Source organism: Idiotropiscis lumnitzeri, chromosome 6 (assembly GCF_059441095.1).
Source record: "Idiotropiscis lumnitzeri isolate Australia: NSW breed Sydney's pygmy pipehorse chromosome 6, RoL_Ilum_1.0, whole genome shotgun sequence".
Taxonomy (NCBI): domain Eukaryota; kingdom Metazoa; phylum Chordata; class Actinopteri; order Syngnathiformes; family Syngnathidae; genus Idiotropiscis; species Idiotropiscis lumnitzeri.
The window spans coordinates 6,261,845-6,286,758 of record NC_142396.1 but is presented as its reverse complement, the minus strand read 5'-3'; the positions used below and the strand labels follow the sequence as shown (position 1 = coordinate 6,286,758).

Below are 24,914 nucleotides of genomic sequence, written 5' to 3'. Positions count from 1 at the left end.
CAAAATAGAAAAAAAATACATTATAGCTTTTATAAAAAGTAGAAACAACTAAATGAAATAAATAAATGTGTATTGTTTTATAGGCAACAAAACATGTATTTATGCTTTCTATTGGTTTTAAAAAATAAAAAGAGAAATGCAAGCAGACAAAGAATTGGGTTTATTAATGAAATTAATATTTTAAATTAGTACTTAAACTATATTTAAAAATGTTTTTAATTAATTACCAATAGCATGAACATTAAGAAGTTAATTCACATTTTGTAATTAATTTAAACCTCAAACAACACAATAATTAGATTTTTAAAGAATAAAGGAAAAAGAAAAGAAAAAAAATATAATTATTTTTTTCATTTAACATTAAAAAACAACATCAGTTTGTAGTTGCAAACTACATTTAAACTATCATCTTTTTATCACTTATCCCCAAAAAAAACATCTTGTCTTGCAGGCCCTTGCACATTTTGGTGTGTAACGCAGCTGTGTGCACGCAGCCATGGAGTTTGACCGAGGACGGCCTGGAGTCCACTTTTCAGATCTGCCATCTTGGTCACTTCTTGCTGGTCCAGTCCCTGCAAGATGTGCTGCGCCGCTCGGCGCCCGCACGTGTGGTGGTGGTGTCATCCGAGTCCCACAGGTAACATTGACTGAGCAATTGGTGTGTCTTCAAAATAGGAAGAAATAAACAACCAGAACACCCACATAAAAAAGTTTATGTTATGGCTCATGCGCACCGGCGCACCACTAATTTGCACACCTTTGTATCGGGCTTAAAAGAGTTACAACAGAAAAATCAAATTTTTGGATTTAGGGGCTGCCAGCTTGGAATTTTGCAGTGGTTGTATGTTAGGAGAGTGGGATTTGATGAAAATATTTACAAGCTACCAAGCTCGTGTCACCATTTGGCTACTAGATACCACCACCAAAATCCAGTAGGTCTTTTTTTTTTTTTTTTTTTTTAACAGTGTCAGCAAGTTTAGCTTCAGTCAAACACTGTCAATAATTCCATCCTGACATTATTTTCCATCACCGTAATACTAGTGTGACCTTAAGTGAATTTGGGTGTCAAAAGTGTCCCCCCACCACCCGTTGCCAGATGATGCGTGGCGCTGCTCGAAGCATAACTCATAAAACAGTGCGGCTGTGTGATCCACTAGAACAAGTGTGCACATGTTCTCCCGGTCTCAGGTCATTCCGCCGAGCTCCGATCAATCAAGTGGGCCCGGGCTCGTCTGACTGACTGAGAAACGGGATCGATGCCGCGCGCTGCTGCCTCCGCTGCCCCTCCATACGCGCAGTCCCGGGCTCGGAGCTCGCAGATCACTGCGAGACATCATGCCTGTCCGCTGCATGACAGCAGAGGAACGAGATGCTGGAAGACTGACAGACAGACATCCGGGAATCAGAGGAGAAAAATGAGGGAGAAAAGTGGCTGAGTGTACGAGGGCGAAGACGGGTTCAAAGTAAATTTAGGCTGCTAAGTCCATCCATCATGTTGATGATACGTTTAATTCATAGTGACAGCGTGTGGTGGGAAATTAGTTTTCCAGTGAGTGAGGCTGTCATGTTTGACAATACGTATTAAGCCTGATGTATCAGTTTGTGGCTTAAAGTGGCCAAGCCCACTGCATTACTTTAGTTGGGGATTTACTGCTTTAACTCCATTGTTTTCAACACTTTTGGATATAACCGTGCTCTCTCCAGGTACAGTAAGTATTCTCTAGTACGGAATCAATAGTCCAATCTTTCCGTATAAAAGAATTTCCTTTTGTGGGAAAACGACCACGGTAAATGTCCTGTATGAACCTGCGAGTATATTAATAAGTGAAATCACGATTATTTAAACGATTATTTTTTGGTAGAAAAGAAAAAAATAGCAGATTTAGTATTAATTCAACACATTACAGCTTTTTTTTTTTTAGCTTTTTCTTCCACTCACCCACTCTCTAACTTTACATCCCCTCCCTCACCACACAAGACGGCTTTGCTCAGCTGACGTTGTGCAACTTTTGAAGCCAGCAGCGGGATGCTTCAAAGTCCTCCATGCCCGTAGATGGCGCTATTGAGCTGGCCTTCTCTCTAATTAGCGGTCCAGTTTTTAGCACGACAACAGTTAAAGCATTCCAGGACACGTTCATATACGCCGCTGTACTTCGTCCGTCAAGCCGCAAGCAATTTCTTCTGAGCAGGTAAACTACCCCTAGTAGAAAGCTTTGCTATTTGATTCCAGGCTTGCAATGTATACTATTTGACTGTGCAGGTGTACCGACCATAATATTTTGTTTTCTGGGATAAGGATGGTAAAGCATGCCTGTATTCTACCTATCCCTCTGTGCTCTGCAGCCACTTTCTTCAAAGAGTGCTTTGGCGCTTTCACACTGGGGCATGCGAAATGGACAGAAGGGGGAAAAAGGAAGTGGAAATAGACAATATCTTCCGTGACATCTTCCAGTCAGTCCACCTCATTCCAACTCTATATTACATCCACTGATGTCATCCGCCCTTATTTTCATTTGTTAGCGCTATTTTCCACTTTCCACCGTTTTGCCGTTTATTCACTTAGCCTCCCCTTACATGCAGTGTGTGCGACCCCTGACCCGCCAGCATATTGTATTCCCTAAGCCCCTTGTCCGCAGCCAAAGCACTGACCTGGAAGGCACCGGGGTTGGGCGGAGATGAACTCGGGTGTAATGACTGGACACTTTATCAGTTTCCAACACGGGGGGCTTACTGTGGAATTGGCCCCCGTACGGGTTGAATTTGTCCTCCAGCTTCATCAGATCTGTTTCGTACTAGGGGAGATGATATCCTTCATGAAATAACCTCCGATAGATGTCAGCTGCAACCCCTGTGCCATACTTTCATGAGCAGAATAGAGCACAACCTCCCTGAGCTCGAACAATTAGGATTTCAAACTGAATCTGCAGCAAAACCGTGTGCAAATTCTGTACAAGGAACCAAAATGCGAAACTAAATTGTAAAAGCGTTAAAAATCAAACAGGAACATCTTGGATTTTTTTTTTCATTTTTATTTATTTATTTATTTATTGATTAGAAATTGCAATAACAGTATTTAAGCTGTGAAAATTGTGCTATAAAAAAAAACAAAAATGTCAGAAAGTCGCAACATAAACCTCAAAGTCCATTTAACACATAACCATCCTTCCCAGTCCTTCAACTGGGAACAAAAAAGAAACACAGCGGGACACGGAGGTCAGATAAAAATTATCATGATGTTAGTGTTTGAAAAAGTTGTTGACTTAGCTTTATCTTCCTACCATTTGAACAATGGGGTGTGTAGACTTTTTATATCCACTGCATATACAAAGTCCAACCTAATATGGACTTGCGGACCCAAAAAGTAACCAAGGTACAACTTAAACAACTGCTGCGAAGCAATTCGAAAGGAAAAAGTTCAAATATTCCTGGTTGGGCAGCTGATTTATCAAGCCGTAGCGAGTAGTTATGAAGTCGCAGCACATGAAATGAAAAAGCCTGCAGATGTTGTAATTTAGCCAAGCAAGAATGTCGCGCGAGGCGACGGTAAACAACCAGCCAGCAGCCAGCTTGTAAAATCGTCAGGAAAGCAAGTGACATTTTGATTGGTTGTTTTCTAATGACGGGATTTAATATGTAGGATGTGCTCGATCCCGCACGCATAATACAAAGCGTGTGCTTTGGCGCCCGCGCATGGTGACGTGACGACCGCGACGCGGCGAGTCGTGTGATGTTCGGTGGAGCGTGTCAAAACATCTGGATTTTAACAGCTCCGTCTCAGGCAATTAAAGAACATCATGTCACGTCTTTTGATTTGTGTTGCAGTCCGTACTTCACATCTGCCCGCAAATTTTGCTGTCATTCTAAACAACCCCGCTTCGATTTATCTTTCAGGTTCACGGACTTGTTAGACTCGTGCGGGAAGGTGGATCTGGCTCGGTTGTCGCCCCCGCGGAAGGAGTACTGGTCCATGTTGGCCTACAACCGCGCCAAGCTGTGCAACGTCCTGTTCAGCAACGAGCTGCACCGCCGCCTCTCTCCACACGGGGTGTCGTCCAACGCGGTGCACCCCGGCAACATGATGTACACGGCCCTTCACCGGAGCTGGTGGCTCATGACCTTCCTCTTCACTCTGGCCAGACCGTTCACCAAGTCGCTGGTAGGGGCTACAACTAAAATCATCTGATGGGCAAGTTCCACCAAGTTTGCTTTGGTTTGGGTTCATCAAGTTTTGTTGTGGAATGGGTTGGGTTAAGGTCGGGGTTGTTGCAGGTCTGGCCATTTGTGGCCGGCTACCGTTTTTGTTTTTTTTAATTTATTGGCCGGCCGCTTAGTCTCGTAATAAAATGAAATAGCCATTTCACGAATGAAGTAAATGTTAGAAGACAATACACAATTAAAAAAATAAAATCAAAATGTTGAATGTTACAATATACTGTATCACAATTTGTATTTCAAATGTGTTGAAAAATGTCAAATTATGAGTTTTATAATTAAAAGGAAAAACTTTGATTTTAAAGATTTCACAGGTTTTTATTTAATAAGAGAGAATAAGGATATAAATGGCAAGATCATAGAGTTTTTTTTACTAAAAAATAAAGAAGGCTAAGAAGGAAAACATGTTGAAATAATATATAAATAATTTCTTTTAAAATTAAAGGTAGTCATGTAAAAGAAAATTGAGTGTTAAAAGTAAATTGTTTTAAAATGTGAAAAATAACGAAAACTGTTCACTTTTTTAATGTAATGATTAAAAAAAAATATTTAGAGATTTGACCCTTTTTTAAAATAAAAAGGTTTTGACTCAAAAAAATTAAGACAAAAGATTAAATACTTGAATATTGCAGGATTAAACAAAAATTCCAAGTTTATGAGGGGAAAAAAAATGAAGTCTGATTTAAAAAAAAAAAAAACAATGTAAAACGTTTCCTGTTATATGATACCAATTTGTATTTTTTAAATGTTTTAAAATTGTATCAAAACAAGTTCAAGGGAAGTATAATTTAAGACTTTTCATTTAACAAATAGAAAATAGAAAACTTCACTTATGCTTTTTTTTATTATATGTACTATACATAATACACAAATTCTAAAAACTTTTTGTTGTGTCTCTGGTATCACTAAGCTTAGATTTGATTTTTCTATATATTTTACCACTTACTAATTGTAGTGTAATAGATTAGTTATAAAATGCTACATAAAATATATTAAACATTTTAGTGAAATAACGGACAATATTTAATGATACAAAGTACTTATAATGAACATGTTAACGCCTGCTATTGCAGTTGTTTTATCTACCGTTGCAACTTTTTTGAAAAATAAAAAAAAAAAAAAAAAAAAAAAGCACCCCAAATTTTTTACCACTCTGAACCAAAACACTTGGTGGAAATTGGCCATTGGTAGCACCCAAAACACATCGCTCGTGCTAACACGGCTGCTTTTAATTTCAGTGTGCAAAGTCACCTCACACGCTCAATTTGTTTTTCACTGGCAGATGTATCCCTTGGTCAGCATTTTATTTGTCTTGTTGTGTTTGTGGCATGCTGTGGAGGAAAAGGATGCACAGGGGGGGGGGCATGATGTGCTCATTGTGAGCGTTCAGGAAGAAGGTCTGCTTTTCTCATAGAGATATTCTCTCGCCTGTTTTCCTTCTGTGTCTCTTGCTGTTTATTTAACTCCAAGTGACTGTTCCCCTTTCCCCTCGCTGGGGCCTTTCGGATCCTGTGTACGGCGACTATTCTCTTACTGTAAATGCCTGCTTTCTCCATGTGCCCCGGAGTACTGACACCATGAACTCTGTCATGTACCCGGATCCCACCAGGAGAAACTATTACCGCATATTTTCTGATGCCTTATCTTACAGAGGCCTGTCCGAAAGCGGGCGTACAGTAAAGACATTATGTTCACACAAGCTATCATTGAGAGGAAAATGTCAAGAGAGAGGCCAGATGTTAAACTGATGGGATGGATGGTTTATTTGTTCAATTAAGGCCAGGTCTCATTGGAGAATCGCTCCTTTCTTACGACGGCGGTGTCGGAGTTCGTATGCCCGGTTGACCCTGGGAACTTTGTTTTGGGGGTCAGAATGGTGACTTGTGGATAGGGGGGTCACACAACAATGGAGTGAGTGTTTCCTCTGTGGATTTGCCTCCCGAAGTGCGCGGCGGTTCTCACTGTTGTGTCTTGTGGGGATTGGAGGGTGATGACGGGGGTGCCAAGGCGGTGACGGCGAGCCATCTGGTTCACATAGAAACCCGGCCTCCCGAGTCTCGAAGACAAATCAACCTTTTAGCTCCTGGTTTTCTTTTCTTTTTTTTTTGTTTTTTTCAAAATTTTGTTTGCATGGATAATATTTTTAATTGACAGTAGAATGTACTCTCCACATTTGGAGAGTCTGTTGGGTCTGCAGTTTTTCCAATTTTTGTCACATGCTTTTCAATAAGATAATACAAATTAAATTTACATTTGAAACATGTATTTTAACCAAATGAAATTAAGTTTGTAGCGATAAACACTTTCTTTTTTTAACATTACAGCTTTAATATTTCACAATTCAGTTGCATTTGACTTTTACGTGGAATACATTTGCATTTAAACTGTAACTGGCTGCTTTTTAAATTTCACCAATTAAATTTCAACGAAGCTGAAGTGATATTTGTCGCTTTTCACAGAGGATAAAGAATATATGCCTGTGTGTGTTGTGTGTTTCTGTATGTTCACATTTATTGCTTCTGTTTGTGTTTGAATAGAAGTTGTTCAAGAGTTGAAAACTACTGTGAGATCGATGCTAGTGTGTGTATCCTATCTGTCGCCGGTGTTTTGCATTTTGTGACTGCTCCCTGAAACAATTTGAAGCTTTGCAAACATTTCTTATCCCCTTTCGAAACAAATCATACGACTGCCGGGCTTAAACTCACCAAATGTGGACATGCACATGTTAATTGGCCGATGAAGTGGACGGCAAGTCGCGTCTGAGTGGGGTGTGTCTTCGAAAGCAATTATCGGAGTGGATCCTGACTTTCACGCGCATGCTTAATTAAACGGCGTGTAGATGTTAGTAAATATTAAAGGGCAAAGGTAGGGCTAGTAATTAAAATTCTGGGTGTGCTGACACAGCGATTAGCTAAAACTCTTGTCTGATAAATAATAATAATAATAATAATATTCCCTTTATTAGTCCCACAATGGGGAAATTTGAGATTCGAACCCAGGCCTCGTGGGGAGACTGGGTCCTGAACGCGGCGCCTTAGACCACTCGGCCGCACACACACATGCACGTTGCACACACACACTCTCACATGCACTCTGGCACACCCTTAAGCTGAGCGTTTGCTTTTATTTAAATCTGGCCTTGATAAGACCCCTGGAAGTGTATCCTCTTTAAAGCCCTCCGCTCCTCACACGGCCTGCCCTCCACTCCACCGACCCTCCCACCCCCCCGCCCTCCACATTAAGGGCTTAATAAAACAGTGATATTATTTCCGTTATTGGTTGCGGGGCTATGAAGATGCTATCGCTTTAATTGCACGCGTACACTTACGGGATCCGCCGAGATTGTTCGGGGATGCAAACATAAGCAGAATGTGGAGTCCAAAAAACAATCACGGAGGCCCCCCATGTGTGTTCTTGCACAAATAACCTGCCTCTCATTTAAAAGATAGCTTTGATTTATGGCAGCACAGGTGGAGTGATGTACGGCGAACCCCCGCTACATGGCTTTATCTTCTGCGCCGCCAATATGTCGCAGATTTTGCTCAGGTTTTTCTGGTGTTTTTTTTTTTTTTTTTTTTCTTACGCCTCCCCACAGGAAGCAAGCAAGTGATACTTTAGACTTGTGTGCTTTCTGTGTAGCAACATGTAACGTCGTTTCTTGCACACACGACTCAACATGCCGGGAAAAAGGAACTCAAAGCGATAATTTTGTTTGCAATAATACATTCTATCTGCCCCCATGACTGCCCCACAAAGTTCCCGCGATTTTCTCCTATACCGTCTCTTGATGTAGACTGAAAGTGAAGTTAGGCTTGCATTGCGAACATCATGGCTCACCGGTGTTCTGGGTTTGGTCACGTGACGTGATTGTCAGCTTGAGGCAAGCACGCGATGGCATCTAATTTTCAGAACGGTGCCCAAAAATAATGTTATACGAGTGTTCCGTTTCTTGACAGCAGGAGAGTGAGAACAGTTTGAAAGGAATGCTTTAAGAAGTGCGTTTCAATTACTAAGTGTATTATAATGGATTTAGATGCATTGTGTGTTGAGTGTTGAGAGACAAAACTGTAAAAAAAATAAAATAAATAAATATATAATTTATATATTATTTAATTTTTTTCCTTTGGGCTGCCAACCAAAGGCACTGGTACAGATGAATTGATTGAATTGAAATATTTCATTTTCATGCACAAAACAAATCTGTGCTCTCTCAACTTTTTCTTGTCTTGTGGTTTCCACTGAAAGCAAAAGAAACTTGTCTATTAGCAAAAGAGCACAGCCCACTCCGCCACTGATGCGCCATCGCTGATTCCATTTTGCTGAGTTGAGAAAAGCATCTATAAAGTGCCGTGACATTTTAATCAGCCAAACTATCTGGCGCTAACATCATGTTCCCCTCCCCGCGCCTTGATCTGCTTATCAGAGATGGCCTGTAAAGCCCCTGTTTCTTTAATTCAGCGTGTTTAGTGTGGGAGTTTTCTCTGTGTCCTCTGCATACATTATCAGCCTTAAATGATCTGGGCCTGCCGTGGTGTGCATCTGCTTGCTTGTGTGTTGAAAGATGAAGGCTGGGATGTTATCGCAGCCTTTTCGATTTAGTCGCTGTGATTAATTCTCAGATTTTGATTTGAGAGATTTCAACTGAAATGAATGTGCGATCGGCAAAGTTTTGCCATGGTTGCGAGAGCTGACCCGTTCGGGTGTTAACTCGTTGTGCCGCATATTTTTGGGGCGAATTAAAATAAAGAAGTAGTTGAGTCTATTTGAACAAAGGCTGATTTATTGTTATTATTTATCTCCACGTGCAGTATACGGCAGTTGGGAGACAAAATGACATCGGGTGCACATTTCAACATCGCATAATAAATATCTGTGCCGTGATTAGTCGAGCTGTAACCTTTTGTAAAATTGCCACGTTGTAACACTGACCCTGTGACATTTTGTTGACTGACTGATTGCCCCCCGAAGATTGGCGTACCCTCAGGCTCTTAGCAGCTGGGCCCTGCCCAATATTCATCTAATCTATACCCTAACTGTAGGTCCACAGTGCTGAAGTGACTAGAAATCACATCCGTCGCCGCAATGGCCAAAAGGGAGTTGGCGCTGTGGGTGGCGCTTCAATCGGACACCCCGCTAACGCCGGTTGATCAGCGCTCTCGCTTGCTCCCATGCTTCTTAGCGTGATTATTTTACTCTGGATTCTGCCTCGGGCACCAGGCCACCTTTTTACATATGCACAAGCTGAACTTTTGACCAGGCACCAACCAATCGGTGCCTGCATTAGAGAAATGGTTGTTCAGGAAGGGAGGACAATGAATGTTAAGACTGCGCAATAGTTTAAAATGACTTTTTTTTTTTTATCGTTTTACTATTCCCACACACTTTAAAGGCATTTACATTTATTAAAACGCACTTTTTAAAGTATTCATTAGAACCTACTCAAGAAAAAATGGGAGACTATTGAATAACATCCCTTTTGATAAAAAGAAATGAAAACTCTCGCTCACATACTTCTCTCTAAATGAGGCAACGCTTGCTTGCTTAAGTTTGTTTGTCCCTCCCATTGACAGTTTCTGTAAAACTGACACGCCGAAAATAAATTTAACAAAGGATATTTAATCGCCAAAATGTTCAACCAAACCACGTAATAAAAGTCTGCTAGCTTTATGCTAACAATTACAGTCATGTTAAACACTACGGCTGGGCTAATTGAAATTACATTCAAACGTAGTATAAAATAAAAGGTAAATAAAGTTTGTATATTTACAATGAACCAAAATGTTTAACCAAAGTACATAAATTCATCCAACAAAAATCTTAATGCTAACTTGTACAGTAGAGCCAGAAATTAGCATAGACGTTTTTGTCATTATAAAACTTCGAATCACTTCTACTTGAACAAACATGGCGGGCAACACATACAAACAGAACATACAAAATAAGATAATTAAACATTTTTATATTCAAACAGAAAATATTCAACCAAACCATATATATTCATCTTAAAAAGTCCAATGCTAGCATACACTGTAATGCGAAATACATGGCTAACAGAAATTAGCACGTGCTACGGTAATGGTCAAAGTTCTGCCCATGAGCATTTCTTTACCTGCTTCTCAGTGGTCTTTTGCGGCAAACGGGCGTCCACGTGGCACACAGAGACGACCTGCATGTGTGCTTTGTGTGCTGCTCAACCACGTGGAAAAAAACGGAGGAGCCGACCCCTCCTCGGTGGGCTTACATGAGCAGCCAAGCTCTTGTAATAGAGTCCTCCAGGATGATTAGGCGCTGCACAGGAAGGGGTTCAGCTCCATCCTCACGAAAAGCAGAAAGAACATTTGGCATGATGTCCTATAGTTCGTATGAGTCTATGATGGTTATTTGGTGTTTTTGGAAGACAAGTTGCAGCATTTGTTTTTCAAAATCATATCCTCTGTATGATTGGTTTAAAATGACATTAAATTGTTGGCGGTAGACAGTGTTGCCTTAAGATTGTTGAAGTTGAACTCGTTCCATTAAATCAAATCATCCATGCTCATTGAAATGAATGAAAATGCCAACAATCCATTCCAGCCTCCCCCCAAAAATAAGACTTACCTTGTAGTGGTGTTTTTTAATGTGTCGTGTACTTTGTAATAACAGAGTAATAACATACTTTAACAGAATGTCAAAAATAAAACCATTTTTTGTCACACTTTTTTACTTTAATTCAGCCTTAGCTTGTCTTTGGCACTTCCCGTGTGTCAGCATTGAAATTATGTTTGTTTTTTTTGTCTGGGCTCATTAAAAGCTTGAAGTTTTTTTTTTGTTAAAAGAATCGTTCACCATCTGTCAATCATAGATGGAATGGATCCCCACCTTATTTATTTATTTATTTATTTATTTTTTATTATTTTTGCAGCGGTTTACTGTACTCTGTGCACAGCGAGGGCCAGAAGAGGGGCAAACGTGAAGGGAAAGATTTGTGCTGTGATGGATAAAAGCCCACAATCCCATTTGGCTTTATTGACATGTGTGTTCCTGCCCAATCCTGTTACAGGGATTATTGTCCACGGAGATACCATTTCATTAAAGAAAACACACACACACGCACACATACTCAAACACACACACACACACACATACATACTGTAGAGTCGCAGTGGGTGAGCAGAGATGGCCCGAGGCCTGGTTATGTGGTCCATTGCACAAGGAAACTGTGTAAATGGTTTATTGTGGATGAGTTGATGTGATGGAAAGCGTGTCTGGATCAATAAAGAACCAATCAAATGCTGACAGTCTGCTACTGTACGCGGTCAGTGTTTGACCCCCCTCCCCCCCCCTTCCTCCCTCCCGCATGGGCGCGCTCACACAACATGAGTGTGAAGAAGACGTGAACAATATCTTGGCCGAATGGGGAAAAGATGTCATTTTGGGAGCCGTAGTTGTACAGTTACACAGTAAAGGGGGGAATTGTTTCACCTGTTTCAAGGCACCCTCTGACTTCTGGATGACTTGTGTTGCTTGTATGTCTGATCATGCTTGTGGTGTTGCGAGAGTCCCCCATTGCCCTTCAAAGACAAACTGCTGCGTGTTTCTCTGTGCAAATGTGGTGGGAACGTGGACAGTTCTCCGGACTGTTTCGAGGTCGCTCTTAAGCACAGTTGCCGCTGTATCATGTACAGTTTCAACATTCTCATCACAATTTTCCTTGATTTACCACATACTCGTCAGTCATGGCTCAACTTTGACACAGAACAGCTTCATGTTCACAAACAGTTCACCATCTGTACAAAAAAATATTTTGTAATATTTTAATTTGAAAGTATTTTAGATCACTTCATGAAAAGTCTGTAATCAGGGCCCCGGACTGTTTTAAAAAAAACAACCTAAAAAAATGAACTTCTGAAGTTTTATTTTGCTGGCGAGTGCACAACAACTGATTGACACACCTTCTCTCAATCTCTGATTGGTTGTTTTTCTCAGGCGCGGTGGTTTCTTGTGTATTGAATTAGAGGCAACAGATTTTTTAATTTTTTAAGTTAAATTTCCAACTCCTCTTAAGTTCATTCAAGGTGAAGTTCGGACACCTTTGCGATGTTCCATTTTTATTGTTCCAATTCCCCTTCCCTGGAATGTATCCACGCTTTTACCTCTTGATAAGATGAATTTGATGGGGGTTTTTTTCCAAACAATTTCTTTATTAAAGTCTCCATCACGTCCTCCATCAGCTCCTCCAGACACATCGGGGAGGCCATTAAGACCTCTCTGCAGCTGAGGTTGTCTCAGTCTGGGCCGAGTCGACATCAGGGCTGGACTAAATTACCCAGGAGCCACAGGTCAGAGGCCGCTCTGCTCTCGTTTGCCAAGGGACTCCATCTCTAATAGAAGGGATCAGAGGAGGCCAGAGGGAGACACAAACTGACCTGGCCTCGCTTCTTTTCCGTCCTCATCCTCCTCATCCCAGTTTGTCCCTTTGGAGTCCCCTTCACGCCTTCTTTTCCCCCTCTCGTGACCCCTCGGAGAGGATGTAGCCTCCTCACTTCCTCTTCACATATCCAATCTCACCGATACCCAGTCACCCCCCCCCCCCCCACCCCAACCGCCACCCCCCACCCCCGCTTTGTTGTGACACCGAGCTGATGGACTATTTTTCAAATTGATTTAAAAAAAAATGTACATAAGCAGCCGATCCCCTAGCCCAGATTACCTATTGATTTTTAATATGAAAAGCTCATTATATAAGCAGGAACTGCAACACAAAAAGCACGCCAACCTTTGCATAAATCCTTTAATTGAATTTCCAGAGCCCGTGGTTCTACATTTTTTAATTAAATCCAATTCTTTTTTTTTTTTCCCTTTTTTTTTTTTTTTTTTTTTTTTTTTTTTAAGGCTTGCTTGTGTAATTTGCATGCTGTGAAGTGGGTGCTGTCCCAGATAAAGTGCCATTGATCCTTATTAAGGCTCACCTCTAGGCTCGCTGAAAACCAACCGCAGAAATTAAATGTGCTCATGGTGCATACACTTATTGCCCGCATGATAGGATTAGAGGCAGCCAGGGAGGAGGTGGAGGAGGAGGAGGAGGAGGAGGAGGAGGAAAGGAGGGAGTGAGATAGAGATGGAGCCAGAAGGAGTGATTGGGTAAGAGGTGAGGCTCATTATTAATAGTTGTTCATATTAGTGTAATATTTCACCTCTTCTCCGCTGGGATGCGACAGTGAAGGGCTCATTTACAAATGGAGCCGGATGAAGGCATTATTTGGTCTCCTCATCAAACATGCTCTGGCTGGCCTGCACAAGGCGGGGCCAAGAATTGTGATTTCATTTTTTTGCACTTTGTGTAAGTAGAAACAATAACTTTGCTTTAAAGTTAACTAGTTTAAGTAACTATATCAGGTGTGGAACTAGCTCAAGTAACTGGTGTGGGCAAACTACGGCCCGGGGGCCGCATGCGGCCCGTTAAACATTTTAATCCGGCCCGCCGAACTTGAAAAAAATTAAATGAATGAAACCTTGTTCATGTTTTATTTTCTAAATACTGTAGTGTGTCAAAGACATCTATTTTCTTGGAGTGCTTTTGTTCACTTTCATTTAAAATTAAATGTATTTTCTTTTTCCGATGAGGTGAGGTTACCAAAACACTCCATCCTTCTGCTCCTGGTCTGGCCTCTCTTTCAAATTTTAGAACCCGTTGTGGCCTGCCAATCAAAAAGTTTGCCCACCCCTGATTTAGATGGTGGTCTTATAGGCACTGTGGTGTTATTTTCATTCGACAGTAATTGGCAAAATGGCCGCCGACTGACATGGATTAAAACTGATGGACTTTCGTATTTTCTAAACGGCATAATAAAGAAAGAAAACATTTTTGACAATTTTTGAAATGAGTCATATTTCAAGACACCACTGTCATACGTTTATAAAAAAAAAACAACATTCCAACATTTAACGGAATGGAAGAAACAGAAGAAAAATAGCAACTGAAAATCAAAATCAACCGGGCTAAACCCAACCCCAAACGCAAATTCTAAATCCAACCCTCACTCTAAACTACAATCATTATATCGAATCCCAAATGCAAATTCAACATTAAAACAAACCTTAACTCTCGACTTACCTCTTACACCTAACCCCTAAAATTTAACACCTTACCCAATCACCGAGGGTCCACTGAAGAGGAAGCCCATTCCACAATTTAGGGGCTATGGGCTACAAGATTTTACCACCAGTAATTTTTAATCTCGTGTAAAGGGACAATTAAGACAATAGCAGTCAGCAGAGCGCAGTGACCTAACAGGACGATAAAATGATAGACGGATAGATGATAGATGGATAGACGGCCCGTCAAAATCTACTCTGATGTTTCAGATGCTTGAAAGTGTCTCTGGATCTTCACCCAGCTCACCTGATCAGGTCATGGGCGGAGATTAGGCAGATTCTTACGTAACAGGAGGTCCAATTTCGATGACAACTGCAGAATGTCTCGCTCACAGGCACACTTCCAGGAATAGGCCCGACAAAATATTTGATTGCTTAATTTCACACTTGATGGGTTACACGCTGTCCAGCGACCCAACTATCTGTATACCACACGTTAAAAAGTCCATTTTCCCAAATGAAGGATAGTGCGTCTCATCATCTCAAGGTGTGGACGTGAAGATCATATCTCATTAATGCCCAAAAGGTCGTGATGTGCAATCTGTTCAAGATGAGCATGTTTAACTAGCTATTTAGACATTAAATGATACTTCATTTTCATGTCATTACCCTTCTTAACATCAGGCAACGGAGAACGCCACCGATTCCCCCGTTCAGCAGCGGCGGGCCTCTCCTTCATTCTCTGTCTTCCTGTGTGGCTGTACGCACACGCGGGAGCCGATCGATAGGGATTAACCCGTGACCCCCGCCACATACTTATAGGCCAGTCCTCGCCGCTCACACATCTCTCATCAGTTTCACTTAAACACTGCGCCTCACTCAATAAGGCGTCGCGCGCTAATTCGTTTCAAAGATGGAGAGGGGGCCCTTGCCGTTGCGCGCCGCTCCGTGATTATACACGTGTACACCCTGATGTAGCACAGAACACTGGTTTGATGTGCAGTTGTGTGGCCATTTATTGTCACTTTGTCAGTTTTCAGTTTGTATTTCGTTCGGTGATTTGCTGTTTGTTATTGTGGCACTTTTAAAATCAACTTCAACTGGGAGTGAAAAATAAGTATCTTGAAGCAGGAAAGGAAACCGTTTTGCATTTAGAAAAGAGTGTTTTTTTTTTTTTTTTTGCACATCCGCTTTACTTAAAAAAAGTTTGCTTTAATAAGGTTGAAGTCTGTATGTTGGAAGTCCCGTCAAAGATTTTCTTACAATAATATGTTCATAGTGTTTGTATTTTTATTGCATTTGGGGATTATGAATTAAGCAGAAAAATTCCCCTATTATGATATATCTAATTTTGTTTCGTAGTCAACGGAAAATGACATCACAGTGGATAAGGGGTCAGTTAATGGTGTTTTAGCAGATTTTCACCTATTGCAATTGTCTGGAACATATCACCCGCGATAAAGTGGTTTTCTTGTATATTATAACACGGATCATACATCCTATTTGGAGAAAATATCTTTTTAAAAAATATATAGTTTCCATTGTAAAATTGGTGAAATGCATTTTTGGCTGTGTAACTGAAAGATGATGAAAGGTAATTTCAGAAAATCCCAAGTGGCACGTGACTGAACTGAAATGGGGCTGCCCTGCACAAGTGGTTGAAAATCGAGCCTTTGACCAAAGCACCGGAGATTCAAACCTGAGGCCCTTCGAATGTGATGACTAAAAAATCCTAAATGCAGTGTTTATGATAAGTTATTGTGCCATTCTACACCTTTGTAAATACAAATAAATCATTGAGAGATTATCTTTCTCTGTATATAAAGCCGACTATTATTTTACATGGTCACATGTATCGTTAAGGTGAGAGCCGTTTCTTGACTGACACCTATCTTGTATACACATCCACGCTTCTTTTTACGGTCTTTGACAGACTTGACTATTTGATGGCACTCTGTCTTTTGTGTACATTACCCTCGCACAATGTGCACGTGTGCTCGCATGCCTGTGTGTGTGTGTGTGTGCGTGCGTGTGTGTGTGTTTGTTAAGCGGTGCAGTGTCAGCAGTATGTGCTCCCAAGTATTGACCCGGGCCCGTCCTCTACTTTGACTGCTTCTTGTCCCTTACTATTTCTTTCTCTCTCTATTTCTCTCTCTCTCTCTCTCTCCTCTTTCTCTTGCTCTCTCTCACATGCTCTCTCTCACTCTCTCTTTCTCTCTCTCGTGTCACTCTCTTTCTCTCTCTCTCTCTTGTGCTCTCTCTCTCTCTCTTTCACTCTTTCTCTCTCGTTCTCTCTCTCTCTCTCTTTCTCTTGCTCTCTCTTTTGCTCTGTCTTGTGCTCTTGCTCACTCTCTCACTTTCTCTTTCTCTCTTTCTCTCTCTGTCTTTCTCTCTCTCTTTCTCTATCTCTCTCGTACTCTCTCTTTCTCTTTCTCTTGCTCTCTCGCGCTCTCTCACTTCATTTTCTCAGTGTCTCTATCTCTCTCACACGCATGCAAAAAGGTGGTATGCCAAGGGCTGTGCCACTCGTAAATAGGAAGTCAAAAATGTGTGCATGCACACACGCAAATATTATTGCAAAATATAATTTTTGTCCATGCAAGAACAATTATTGACTCTCACTCACTCACTCCCGGGCTGATAGAATTATGACACAATGTCATTCTATTGTCAATGCAAAGAGAAATGTTCACACAATAAAGACGGTATGTCACACAAGACAGACAAGAACGCCCGCACACCCACAGATATATACAGAAGGATAAAGAATATCTCAACTCTCAAACACACTTTTGATTCCCCATTCCCTTGTGCCAATTGTTCAATACTGATATTCCCCGCATTTTCATCCTATATTCCCCTCATCACTATTACCATTTATTTTGTGTTACATCCATATTTGCCTCGCTGAGGGAGGCTGCAAGAAACAATGTTTATTTATTCAAGTGCAGACCACGCACACACACACAAAAGACAAACGTCCCTTGATTTCGCTCATTTCATTTCATAATCCAATCAATCAGACCAAAACAGGCCGGTTCCCTTCCTGTCCTCCCCGAACCACCCGAGCATACATATTTACACACACTCATGCAGAGCGCCCACCTAAAACGAATGCGGTGGTAGCGGGGGACCCCTCATGGGGTTGGGGCACTCTATGTGTTATTGATTGCGTCGCTGTTGCATGTTGTGCTCAATCATGTGTTTCATGCGTCTACCGTTGTCCTCTCCCACCTGGCCCATTAGATTAGGCTAATGCATTCCAGCATTGATTAGTAATTACACTTAGACCAGCTCAGGCAATTGCCTACCTGTTTTGACTCTACTTGACCCTTGAACCCCCGGACCCCGGAGTCTTGGTGCGGGGCTCTCGCATGTTTAGCAAACAACCGCCAGACTGAGCCGGGCGCGCCACCTGTATGATAAGTCGCGTTCTGGAGCTAAATGAGGGTCGATTACGTTTCTCGTGTGCCATTTTCTGCATCACATGCAACGCAGAGCTATAGATTTGTCGGCTCAAACTCGGAGCCGGACATTGATCTCAAAGTTGCAATTCTTATCCGGTAAACATTTATAAACGTCAATCAGCCAACAATGGACCACGGTGTCGTGGGGGAACGTTGCATGGCATTTTTGACACAAGCCTCCCATTTCCACCTGCTTGGAGAGCAATGCGACAAGATTGCCTAAAAATGGCAATTTGTCAAAATTCTGGTTGGAATAGCCAAATAAACCTTTTCTTTTTTGAAGGAATTTACTTTTTTTGTGTGGTCCTGCTTATTGAAAATCTCTTTGCCACTTTGATTTTGTGTGCTACTTGTGGAACCCCTTCTCTCATTGGCCAACAAGTTCCACCAATAAAGTTGTCTGGGCCGAGATTCAGATCTTGACGCGTCACAATTAAACTCCACTTTGCCCTAAAAACTGCATCTAAATTTTCGAGGTGTTTGAAGAGCCCATTCCATTTTTTTTCCTTCAAAAAAAGCCACAAAAAAGTTAACCCTAACCCTTGCATCTCCAGACTTTTCATAAAGTTCCAGCTCAAGTAGACTCTTTGTGACGTATATAAATACTTCAACAGTATATAAACACTTTTTCTTCCTCGTGCCGCCCCGGAGTATCGAGTGTGTGTGTGTGAGTGCGAGAAATGTCTCTCGTCGGCTGAGCTCCATTGACGTATGCGATGCGCGGTGCAGAGAGTTGAGTGATGTCAGATGGATGTCCTTATCGGATATGAGCTGCCCACTCCGTGGCTCCGCATTAAGTTTGCACCGCATCGGAAATTAACGATTGGATAATTTTATTGACGTTTGCGCTATTGAGCATATAAACAAAATGTTCTTTTGAAGCATTGTGCCCACGTCCTGTAGGGTGGGAGGAGGAGGGAGTTAGTGGTCCCAGTTGTGCTTAAGAAGGCATAAGTCCTCGTGAAGTCCATAGCGTATCGGAAAAGACGGCAACGGGATCAATGGCGGCTCGGTGCCGGTGACACGCGTCCTCTTATTTTCCTTCACATTTCTGTCCTCTCGTATCCGTCCCGCTGCGGTACTGATGGATCGGATGTATTGCTGACATGATCATGAAGACAGAGTGGGATCAATCGAGGGGTGGGGGCGGGAAAGAAAAAGCAAACTGAAATCCGTTTTGCTTGTATTTGTTAAACCAGTCGCAACTTAAGACGATGGCGAACTTGAAGTGCCACTGTGAATAAAACACAGCAAATTTCAAACTTTTTTAATTTTTACACAGGGGTGGGTTCTGGCTGGTCTTGAGTAGATACATGTATTTCCATTTCGACCGTTTATTGAACAGTACATATGAACGGGCTTTGTAAGTTTCTACTCATTTCGCTAGCTTGTTTGGTTTAATATTAGCATAATGCGACCGAGGCCATTAGCGTCTTGACAATTTTTTTTTCTTTCTTTCATCTCTACGGCCCGAATGGCCTGATGTTTTGTGACCACTGATTGACACTAGCAGCTCAGCATAACAATATTCCAACACAGAACCACCAAAATATGAGTCGGATGAAGGTTGAATCTTCAAAACGTCAGCAAGGAAAAAAGAATCAAAATGTGATGCCGATGAAGTTTCCGATTATCCTTCCTCCGTCTGGCATGGGGAAGATTACCGAACGCCATGTGGGTCAGTGCTCTTTATGGAATCCCACTTCTGAAATACGAACGTCTTTCCCCTGCTTTTTCTTTCTCTCTTTTTCAATTCTCCCTCCCTCCTCCCTCTACCGCTGCTCGCCTCTCCTCTAATTGGAGACGCAATAAAGGGATCTGGGGTCACTGGTTCTTCAAGGTGAGCCCCAAAGCACGTTGCTTCTCTAGATGAGCGCTTCTTGCTGCCTAAATCTCAATTAAAGCGGGGTACACACGTGCGCCTTATTATTATTTTGAATATTTCAGAGACATCCGTAACTCAGGGCTTTGTTCACTTTAATTGTAAGTAATTAACACAGATTCAACATTTACAATCGTAGGCCCGACTGTCTTTTAACCGGCTTGTTTCGGAAAAATCCGTTTAAGCGCACCATGTATCATTGTGATCATCGCTTAGGTTTTGCTTTTCTTTCAGAAACATCCAATAAAGAGACCTTTGTTGATTTTAATCATAAATATTGCCCAGCTTTAACATTTAGGATTGTTGGCACAATTGTTTTTTTTTTTTTTTTTTTTGAGCAGATCGGGGAGGAAGAATGCACACTTGTCACTTCATAAAAAGATTTAAATAGTTATGTAGTTAATGAAGCCACCCCCCTTCCTAATGTTTGATTCTGCATTCTACATTAGCATGACTGTATTTGAACTAAAACACTCTATGAGTCCTCTCTGTGGAAAATTCCATACAACTTAAATTTATTTATGTCTTTGGAACAGTGGGAGGTACCCTACGGGTAAATAAGCCAGCTCACTCAGTTACCCAAATCCTGCCGAGGCCTCATGAGGCAAGAGAAACCGTGAAGAGTGGGGGCACTATGGAGTGACTGCAAAAATAATAATAAAAATATCCCCAAACAGTTTGGAGGAAAAGAAATCATTACAAGATATTGTTTGGTTTGGTTGTCATCTCTGCTCGTTTTTTGTTTTATTGTGTGTGTTGATGAGTCAGAGCTTTCAACACTAGATGAGATGAGATGAGTACCACTTCTGGCCAGTAGGGGTCATTGTAGTTCAACTTGACTAAATGGGAGTAAAGTTGAGAGGAGACAGACATCAAGCCATCTGAGTTTTGTGGCGATCTCAACTTGCAAATATCCTCAGCTGGTAAATACAAAAAAAATGCACATTTTGAACAGCCACTGTCCGCATCGTTTAAGAGCATCTGCACAATCTAATTCATAAAATAAGGATGTAATAATACATTGTTGGACAGCAACACTCAAATGGTGTAACATTATGTAGTATTTTATACCTTTCGTGTATTTAATTGTTGGCAGTGAACGTATATGTCGTCAGAATAGCGTTTTTAATATAATTCCTATCCAGGTTCCCTCAACAAAAGTATCCAAAGTGGAGTGTTTGTATATGGAGTGCAACGGCACGCCTTCCTTTGCTAATAGGTCTAATTGATTTAGCACTCCAGATGGCAATTTGATGGTTGCGTTCAAGTGTTGCATCTTGAACGCCTGCAGGTATCTCACGCTCAAGATAAATTGTGGTGAATTATAAAACGGGAGTTAATCGAAATCTAGAACATCACAAAGTTATTGAGGTTAGACAGGTCATAAATGGATTTATTCCAAAAAATTTGCTTAAATTCTTGGTTAAAAACAAAATACCAAAATACCTCCAGATAGTTAGGGATGTTATTATATAAGCATTTCTGAAACATACATCTTTACTTTTGCCACAATTTAATTTAGGGACTCAGTGATGCTGACAAATAATGAAATAAATAAATGTATAGATGGACAGATATATAAATGCTTTACTAACCAAGAAAAATTCCAACATCCGATAATTTGTATTACAAAATGAGAATACACAAGTGACAAAAAATGAAAACAATACAAAATATTCAATTTGATCCCTTCAAAGTTTGTGTCATGTAACCTTGTCTCATTCTGGTCAGCTAGTGATGATTTGCAAAGTCATGTGACCAAAGGCAACTTTTTAAGACTGTACTCGTGTTTTGTCCGCGGATAAAAGTGTAGCGCGGCCGTTACTGCCTCTTAGCATCACTTCTTCTTCTGCAGCCTTTCCCTCGCGCCCGACGCCCGCGTGCCACCCCCCATGCTGACCTCCAGAGGATGAATATTAGATGAAGCAGCAGCCGATAGCAGAGTTCAGGACAGCAACGATTTTAAATGCAGCCCGCCCGCCATTAACAGTATATCTGGAAATAGACAGAGGATTTTCCATAGATCATTAATGACGGGAAATCTATCCCTCTTTCCCTTCCACTGTTCCTCCATATACAGTATATCTCCCACCTCCCTGCTCAGCTTTTCCACCGTTACTGTATTTCACTTCATGTCATCTTTTACATTTTTATTTCCGCGCACTTCCGTCGTTCCGCGAATACAGCAGATATTTGAACACGGCTGCTAATGTCTGTTTAGTACATAATCCACGTCCCCTCCTCCCATATTCCTTGTTATTCTAGTTTAGTGCTGTAATCAAGCAGGGCTTGCCAATAAAGTTTATTGTACGGAGCTAAGTGTCAATATCACACGCACGCCCAGGGCAGAGAGGTCCCTTTAATTAGAATAGGGGAGAGGGAAGCTGAGTATGTGGGGGGGGCCATGCAAGCCTTGCGAACTGTGCGTGTGTGTGTGTGTGTGCTGTTTACAGTAAACGCCAGCTATTCATAGGGATCATGCCCTTACGTGAATTGTAAAAAAAAAAATTTTTTTTAAATTACAATTGATGTTCAGCCAGGCATTTCCCATAAAGTATGATACTAATACATTTTCATTTCAAACTCATCTGATGTTACACCTTAAAGATGGCTTACAGATTTGATTTTGAAAAAATTGCACCAAGTGCTTTGCGTTTGTATGCACATGTGGTGAAGACTCGATCATTTACACTAACAAGCCAGGCTAATTTTGGATCCTCCCCCACTTTCAATGACAACATTAAAAAACAAAAAAAACAAAAAAAAACGGATTGAGTGGCAGACACTTTGGAGCATTCCGACTGATATTTTAATGCTCGCAGAATTGTGTGTTTTGTGACTGTGTCGACAGAGACACTATCAAATGAAAGATTAGATTTTCTTCTTCTACCTTATACCATTTTTTTTAGCATAGTTGGCCAATACTTTCCTCCTACCATTCCCATGAAGAAAGTATAATAGTAGACAGCAATTGGACGTAGACGGAGCTCCTCATTAGGATTTCCGTCGATGTCAATTAAATTGCTTTTGATGGCGTTCAAAGAGTTAATGACACTGTATCGTTTTTGGTAGACCCCAGTACTGCCCGGCATGCTGCGGCTCAATTGAAGGCCTTTACCTCTAAATTTGGAGTTTAATGAACGGTTTAAAAACCCGTTTAAAAATGATCTCAAACAATCAACTGCCATGTAGAATTGAATTGAATTGTTTACGTGCGTTTGAACCCCACCGTCGGTATTACGCATCAAAAATTGTGAATGCCGCTGCACTCATGAATTTAATAAGAGGAACAACTTGGAAAAAATGCGTTGCTTTTATGAGAAAATCAATGTTTGCTTTACATGACTGTCGAGGCAAGAGGTTTGAATCGACAGTCACGCCAAACAATAATCCCAACCATATGTATTGATTGGTCCGCTTGTTCACTGTGCTGCTTTTAATGCAAGGGGACGACTCTAAAAGTCTTTATGAAGATGTTCTAAGGAACTTTTTAACACACGTGTGCATGCAAGAAGCACCAGTAAAATTTATCTGCATTTCAAAATTTTCCCACAAGTAATGGAATTGGGTGAAACCGTTGCCCACTTGTTAGCAAATGATGCCGTCCATCCCTTGTTCAGGTTGCTCCTTCATTTAGAAATATGTGTCCAAAAAAAAAAGCCAAAGAATAAGCGAGACACGCCGAGCAAATCTTTTGATGCTTGCCGAACTGGCTTAGTCGACGCCATTTATTTTCAACCCTCCCATTTTAATCCCTAACGAACCCTCTCTGTTCTCCATTGAGTCCACTCCCGGTACAAATAGCCTGATTTAGTTTGTACAATCCCACAACACTGATAGCAATTCTCTGCGAGATAATTCAAGAAAAAAAAAAAAGAAAAATCACAAAGAATGAAAAACACCTCCCACTCCTAAACACCAAAGTCCTGCGGTGGTGCGGCTCCAATCTAATAGTAAAACACAAAACCATTTCCCATTACAATGTAAAGAGATTAAAGGGAGATTAAACGTCGGTGTGCGGGAGCCGAGCCAACGGCGGCCACCGATAACCGCGGCGGGAAAAGGGGAGGGGATTGGGGGGGGGGGAGGAAGGAGAGCAGATGGGGGAGTAATTTGCGTGGGATGTGCTCGATGGGGGAAACATGGCATGCGTGCATGTCGCCGCTGAGCGACGCCGCCCGTTCTGAAAGAAATCAATTTGGGGCGGGATGCGAACGACGTGCATACAATAATTGAATATTACCGCTTACTATCTCGGTCGCGCGCGGCCAATGCGGGGCAGGCGGGAAGCAAAACGAGACGGGGGTTCGAGCCAAATATTAAACGAGACTAACGGGGATGGTGGGATAATATGATGATCCTTCAAACAGAATATTCTCTTCGAGTTCGACGGGTGGAAGTATGGTGAAACGATCACATTTGGCCATTTGCACCTCATTTTGATCAAAGTCCGCAAGGCTTCTCTTGGAAAGATTATCTTGAGCATTTTATCCTGTGGTGTGTTTGAGGCTTTCCAAGCAAACACGGTGAAGCGGTATTTAGCTGTTTTGCTGCAGCAAGTGGAAGACGTTGCCAACCGCCCCAAGTCTAAACGCCTTTCAAGCCAGGTTAAAACTTTGCTGAAGATCTTCTAAGCCTTTTTAAAATCAATTTCATTTGATGTTTTGTTGTAGGTGCACAACACAACTTATTATTTATTTCCTTAACTTTTTTTTGCTTGTAAATGTGTTTAAATGTTTAAGTCATTTAAATGAACTGCTTCTCTTTGCATTTCCGCAGCTTTTCTGATTGTAAAATTTGTGAAGCACGTTGAGTTGCCTTGTCTTTCCCTTTTTCCGTTCTTTAGTAATCGGCAAAAAAAATAAGTTTATGATCCCATAATGGAGAAAATTAGCTCTTTGTGAAATCTCCTAGCAGAACGATAACTTTGAGGGATTTTTTTTTTTTTTTTTTTAATGTTCCAAGACAGAATGGGCTTAGTTTTTGTCATTTACTCCATAGTGTGTATCACCTCTTTTCTCGACTGCAAAACCCGATTTTCTTTTTTCGGCCATACATTTGCACACTCTGTTCGAGTGATGTGGCGAAATGTGTCCAATTTGCAACATATTGTTATTTCTGCCCGTCATGATCGACGAGATTAGTAGGAAGTAAACTCCTAATCTTTATTTTCCACTCAAAAGCTGTGCTGATCTCAAATCCAAAGCAATACAACGCCACCATCTACAGGGATTTGAGAAGTCAATGTCGGCATGGGCCCAATTGTCCAAAAAAAAAAA

The 24,914-nt window shown here is 41.3% G+C and overlaps 1 protein-coding gene across 1 annotated transcript in view; it reads left to right on the top strand.

The window, feature by feature from the left end:
• The window catches only part of wwox (WW domain containing oxidoreductase), a 151,705-nt gene that overhangs the window by 51,820 nt on the left and 74,971 nt on the right, over nt 1-24,914 (top strand). The window contains exons 7-8 of the mRNA XM_088298336.1: nt 452-637; nt 3,892-4,156. Of these exons, the coding sequence (XP_088154462.1) occupies nt 452-637; nt 3,892-4,156 (451 nt within the window). The remainder of the gene's footprint in view (nt 1-451; nt 638-3,891; nt 4,157-24,914) is intronic.